Genomic DNA, 6434 nt, shown 5'->3' with positions numbered 1-6434 from the left:
ACTTAGCTATTTGAGTAATGTATGGATTCTAGGATAAATTTGATGTTCGGGTAACACCTAGTGGGTTTATTGTATCACATGGTGAAATTGTAGAGCTTTCACAGGAGATCGGAGAGTTGAGAGGAGTCGGAGGAGAGTCGGGGTTAGGGTTGGGGTTGGAGTTGGAGTTGGAGTTGGAGAGAGACAGAAGAAATTGAGTTTTTGAAGTATTAAACTTAACTTGATTACATTTGCCCCACTGGGAGATCTTGTCCAAATCTGAATTTAAAGAGGTGGCTGTGATGAAACGAGATGTAGATCGAGTGAGGGAAGACGGGGCAGATGGGAAAGACATGGAGGAATGCAATATCGAGTATCAGCATACGAGTCCATTTGGTTATTTGTGGAAGAAAGAAAGTCATTGATAAAAAGAAGGAAGAGTGTTGGAGACAGGACAGAACCCTGAGGTACACTGCTGTTGATCGGGAAGTGGGGAGAAGTTGAACCATCAACAATTACGGAGATAGAGTGGTTGGAGAGAAAGCTCGATATGAGAGAGCAGAGTGAAGGAGGAAAGCCGAAAGAGGGAAGCTTGGATATCAGACCCCGATGCCAAACTCTGTCAAAGGCTTTTGAGATATCAAGGCTTACAACAAAGGATTTCCCAAAGTCTCTCAAAGAAGAGGCCCAGACATTCATAATGTAAGAAAGGATGCCACCTGTAGATCTTTCCTTGCGAAGCTGTATTGGTGGTCAGATAGAAGACTGAGATTCAAGATGCTTGAGCAAATGTGATTTGTATTGTGATTGGTGTAAATCATGCCAACACAGCAAATGTATGAAATCAATTTCTGCAACGTGTGGGTGGCGAGTGTAGCGAGCCAATTCACGCTAGCTTGTTTAGAAAATCATTGGCACATAAATAAAAACACCACTTTATTTAGCTATAATACACATCGTCTGTTCTGTAAAAAAAAAAAAAAAGTAGCCTTCAGAAAGCAGCCCTGAATAGATGGACATAACAGAGTGAATGTAAAGTACAGTATGAACACAACAACCGCCAAGGCCACAAAACAAGCGGGCGAACACAATTCATAAGCTGTTAGAATGCAATTGTAAGCAGGACACGGCAATGCGGAATTTCTGCCTGCTTCCATTATGGATGTCACTCAAGATGGCAGGAGGAGGGAAATTAAGAAAAAGCCTCCACTTCGTGCTGCAGAAAATCGATCAAAGAGCGGTAAGCAAAGAGCCAAAGGAACATGTGACAGCTTGAAGACGGTGATGTTTGGTGCTGGGCTGCCTTTGTTCCTGCACAATAAAAATTAGTTAATAGAAGAAATAAAAAAATGAGAATCCTGACCAAAGCAAGAAAAGATATGTCACTGCAGTTTAGTGTGTCTTGCACATACTGCACAAAGTGAATGGCAGATGTTTTTTTGCCCTAAGATGAAAGAAAGACTCAAGGGAGGTGTAGCGGAGCTCAAGCCACAAACTATTTGAAAGCTGAATGAGGTAGGTTGTGATATGTGAAGGATTTACTCATTGCTTTACAAAGGCCTTCACTTTGTTTTGACATGAGTGGAAGGACCGTTGGAATGTGACTTTATCAAAGGTGAACTTTTCATTGGAGGGTGGGGTGAACGGAAACCAAAGGAAGGAAAGTATTTGGGGTGTGGGGGGGGGGATCATATTCTTTGAAAAACTTGCACCAATAAAGAAATTTAGCCCAGAAAAGGCAAACCAATCATATTCTGTGGTTCACCCGGCAACAAAGAAATTCAAGCACTTATCTCGGTGGAGTGCCCAGTAAAATTGGAACATCTTTTGCACTTGCAATGGTTACAGCAAGGCAGAAGTGGGCCGGTCACTATTCGGGTCATTGAGGATGAATGTCGTGTCCTGCCACTAATATTTTCCAGGACATTTGAGAAGCTTCTTGTTCAACACTTGTCAATGGTGGAAATTGCCCTGCTTCTGATGGCCTCAAGTTGCACCTTGTTTTAGGATAAGATGCAACCCATTATTTGTCCATCTCGACTTGCATTAATGTGATGGTGTCTGAGAGTACACACAATAGTACATTTTCACCACTCATCCGGAGCCATCAGCACCAAACTATAAATACCAGTAATCCACCTGTCAGGGGTCAGGCATGGCTTGGGCTGTCAGGATATCGCAGAAGTATCCGAGTCATTGTTCAGCTTTGGAGGATCGGTTTGATTCCTGACCGACTATAAATGATCATCCTGTTTAACAGGCAGGGAGTTTCATCGAGAGTATTCGGTTATTCAGAGAAGACGTTGAGCAAGCCAACTCATCCTTTAGCAATGGCTTCAGGATGTTCAAGATCCTCGAGTACCTTGTGAATAGAGGTGGCAATTGTGTTCTGATAGTTTTGACAAATTCAAAGTTCATATCCTCATTTAAGCGATTAGAGTCTGCATAAGTGAGAAGAATCCACAACCCATCACCTACAATGCTCTCAATAAAACATTGTTGATCTACTTTATTACAGAAAAGTTAAAATAAAATAAAATTGGAATACAGCAAGGATCTTGTTACATTTACAAGCACAAAGACCATAACAGGTTCAGCTAATGAAAAAGGAAAAACAAACCAAAATAAACAAACTGCCAGTTCCCATCGTTTCGAATATCTATTGTAAATGACACAGGCAACAGTTTAAATAAGTCTAAAATACCGATGGTGGCACCACAGACCACATGAGTGGATTAATAGGCAGATGGATACTACAAAACACTTTGATCAATCTTGCATTTGAATGAAACCCACAATATGAAATTGGAAGCCTTCTGTTGAACACGACTCTGTCGGCTTGCCAAGAATTGATCATGTGGACATTTTGGGTTAAGTTTGTAACCAGTGCAGTTACTTTACTTCTCTTCTTAAATATCCAAATTGTGGAAGTGTACGTGTCATTGATTAAAAAATACTGTGTGGGCCAGGTTTGGCAGATGTCAAATGCAGCGGAAGGACAACACGAAAGATGAAGGACAGCACAAACGAAACTTACAAGAACTCGAGTTAGTCTCAAAACCAAAAACATAACTTTACCTGAAAGTCATTGGTTGATGTGAACCACCCCCCCCCCGCCCCACCCCACCCCACCCCATGAACCCAGCGTGCACGGATGCACTGACGCACACACCTTTTTGCATCATCTTCGTTGATACTTCAGCAACATCATTACGCTGACAGCCATAAAAACAATAAACACTCATTTTGCTTCCTCACTTGAGAATGGCCAAGGAGCGACAACAGGATGAGAGACAGTGTACAACTCAGCTATAAATTAAAATCTCATTTAGGGTGCTTTCTGAGTTCCAAACAAGGCAAAATATTTAACAGTTCATGCGACCAGACCCCTGCAGCACAGCGTTCTATCTTATGGAACCAGGCATGGACTGGGAGAGAGGAAAAGAAAAGGTGAAATTATCAACTTAAAACTGCCCAAGGTGGGTAAATAGTATCGTTCGGGTGGCACGAGCCTCGAGTTTTTCTCAACTTGCTGAGACATTCAACGGGCAAGAACTCAAAATGATGAACTCCATAGTGGCAACACTATTGATGTCGAGGTCATCAAATGTTGAGGTTATCACAAGCAAATACTCTGTGGCATTTGCATTGTCCAAGTTTTTTTTTTGTTTTTTTTTCCAGACTTTGAATGCAACAAGAATATAAACATGTGAGCGAAGAAAATGGAAGAGGGGAGGCAGAGGAGGGAGGGAGTCGAGAAACGGAGAGTAGATCAATAATGAAACATTACGGTCAAAGTTCAAAAGGCAATGGAAAGCAACCAATGACCCGTGATCAGGGAGCTCCATAGCAGGAGTCGGCGGTAGCCAAGCAAATTGGCAGGAGGTGACCCGTTCCGTTAACGAAGTTGTAGAAATGCTCATTTGACCGAGGCAGGGCTACCCTGCACACGTGATGCAACCCAAGCCATGAATACATCCCTATACATAGGAAAGATTTTTTTTGTGGTGTGGGATGAAGGGAAGAAAAAAATTTGCAAAAGGTGTTAACAATCATAAAGTATCCAGATATTATCATTATTACTATTATTATTGCATATAAAAGTCTGAAACCCATCAATATCAGCCGGCTATATCTGCAAGCTGGTATTGCACCACCAGATATTAGGAGAGCAGTAGCAAGCCAGATAGAACACCTTAGACAATCATAGGATTAGAGACTTCTTCATGGCCATCCAGTGATACCTTCATGCCTTAAATCTTACAGGAGCTTTCAATCATCAGTCCATTTATTAGCTGGCAATCCAACCTTAATGAGACTGAACCATTGGAAGAAAAGACTGAAGCTTGCTTCAGAAGATGCATTAATGAACCTTGAGCTGACAGAGAAGCTCCCACCAGGTGCCGATCGACCAGAGGCAACTTGACACAACCTGAATAGACCACGTGCCGGAGTTGAAAGGTGTAAAGCAAATATGCTTCGATGGGGATACAGTAAAAACAATGCCAACTGTGAGTGTGGCCTTGGACCCCAGAGTATGGAATGTCCAATAACATGTGGCCTGTGAGATGAGGCATGTTTGTCAAAGGATCTGGCAGAAGCAGACAGTGCCCTCATGTGTGCCCAGCAATGGCAGGTGGTTGTGTGATGAAATGAGATAAATGAATTGCATGAAAGCGTTGGTGCTTCCACAAGTCCAAACCTAATATCCTCCATCCCTTCCCATTTTATGCACTCTGTGAAATTGCCTCTCCATGTCCAGACACTCATGATTCTCTCTCGTCTTTAAAGATGGCAGTCCACCACCACTTGACTACTTGACCTCCACCACTAAGGTCATTTATGTTCTATTTAGCCCAGTCGTATCCCTTGCCTGTTAGTGCTCTTCTATTGTTCTTGACTTGACTGCTCCAGCAACGTCAACAGATGCTTCTCAGAAAGCTGAGTTACAGATTTGTCATGCAACTGTGTCTCGGCATCTCTCTACAGTGTCCCCATAAACGACCATCGGCACCTGTCCCCACCACAACATTTATGAGATTCACAATACCTACTCACCTGCAATGGCTCACCACGCATTCGCTACTGCAGAACTCGTTGTCCCAGTCGACGCTAGCTACCGGTGGGTTTGTACAGCCCATTCGCACACACTTTGGTAAAGCACACATCTCAGGCAGTGTGGAACGATGAGGAGAGGGCACCATAAGTGCTTCAGCTGGTGAGAAATTCTGATAAAGACAAGGTGTGCAAACAGGATCACTGTTCATTCTTATTGATCCTCAATCATATACCATTACAAGCACAAGCCCACCTGAGACAAGGAAGATATGGTTAGCTTACACGACCATGAGCAACTACTCTGTCATACTTCTGCAGTGGATGACTTGTTAAAACATCATACTGAACATCATAGGCCTGAGTCCTCACATTCTCCTTTAAATAAAAAAGGGGGAACCTATTGATTTTTTCCCTATCCAATTAAAGATCCAGCCACATTTGTGGATCCCCATTAAGGAAGAATATATCAAATCTCATTGAATTTGTTATTCGAGCATGACACCATTCTAGCAAGGCGAGACATGATTCTGCCTCTGCCATACCCTTTGACTTTATATTGTTGAAAAGAACAGTGATGATTTCAAACACTCAAGACAAATAAAAACTAGAATTAAAGAGAATTCACCTCTGAGTCCAGATTATATAACTTGTGGATAACAGCAGAGCAGCTGCGAAACATGTACCATGCGCTGGAAATGCATAGGGATCCAACGCAGTGCCTCATCCTCAGCGCTCTGCTGTTTAAGGTTTGATTTAAATACTATTTTCCATTGTTAAATTGTCTTCTTACCGTCTATAATTCCAGCAATCTCTGTGTGTCTGTCTGTCTGCGACCGCTGTTTCTCGACAACCACTGGACCGATCTAATTGAAACTTGCCAGGTATATTGATGGGGCCCTGTGGATGTGCCTTTTCAAGGTTTGATATTAATCAGACAAGTGGTCCTCAAGTTATGGCCATTTATTTACCAAACCAATGACAGGACACGGTGCTATGACATCACAATTCTTATTTTTTTTTTTTTGCACGTATGGCCACGCACGTACGGGCCCGCACTCGTTTTTTTAATTTTAGGAGGCTGACAGGATCGCCTAGGCCCTAGAGGTATGCACACTCACCTCTAAGCTGTCTAGTATGGGTTTGAATCCCAACCCACCCAATCACCCTGGTGTTTCACAGGCAAGGCATCAACGTGTGTGACGTCCCTCGGGTGGACGTTAAACTGGGTCGTCTCAACTGCCAGCTTTCGTTGGTGGATGTTAAAGATCCCACGGTGCTTTTCACAAAGAGTAGGCAAGCTATCGCCGGCACCCTGAACTAATTACACATTCCTGATTAACTATTGCTCAGAGAGGGATGGCAAACCACCCAGCATGACCCCAGGCCTGAAAACTGCT

The 6434-nt window shown here is 42.9% G+C and overlaps 1 protein-coding gene across 5 annotated transcripts in view; it reads right to left on the bottom strand.

Annotated features, from left to right (window-relative positions):
- Nucleotides 1–2464: 2464 nt before the first annotated feature.
- LOC147021448 (TOX high mobility group box family member 4-like) overlaps nt 2465–6434 on the bottom strand; it is a 195548-nt gene continuing 191578 nt past the window's right edge. For all 5 annotated transcript variants that reach the window (XM_085891398.1, XM_085891400.1, XM_085891399.1 and 2 more), the window contains 2 exons: nt 5038–5207; nt 2465–3959 (listed from right to left, as the gene is read on the bottom strand). In XM_085891398.1, coding sequence (XP_085747524.1) covers nt 3899–3959; nt 5038–5207 — 231 coding nt within the window. In that variant the 3' untranslated portion in view covers nt 2465–3898. The remainder of the gene's footprint in view (nt 3960–5037; nt 5208–6434) is intronic.

Source organism: Eptatretus burgeri, chromosome 8, assembly GCF_056783735.1.
Source record: "Eptatretus burgeri isolate ZD-2024b chromosome 8, Ebu_testis_v1, whole genome shotgun sequence".
Classification (NCBI taxonomy): Eukaryota; Metazoa; Chordata; class Myxini; order Myxiniformes; family Myxinidae; genus Eptatretus; species Eptatretus burgeri.
This window is presented reverse-complemented; position numbering and strand designations above follow the sequence as displayed.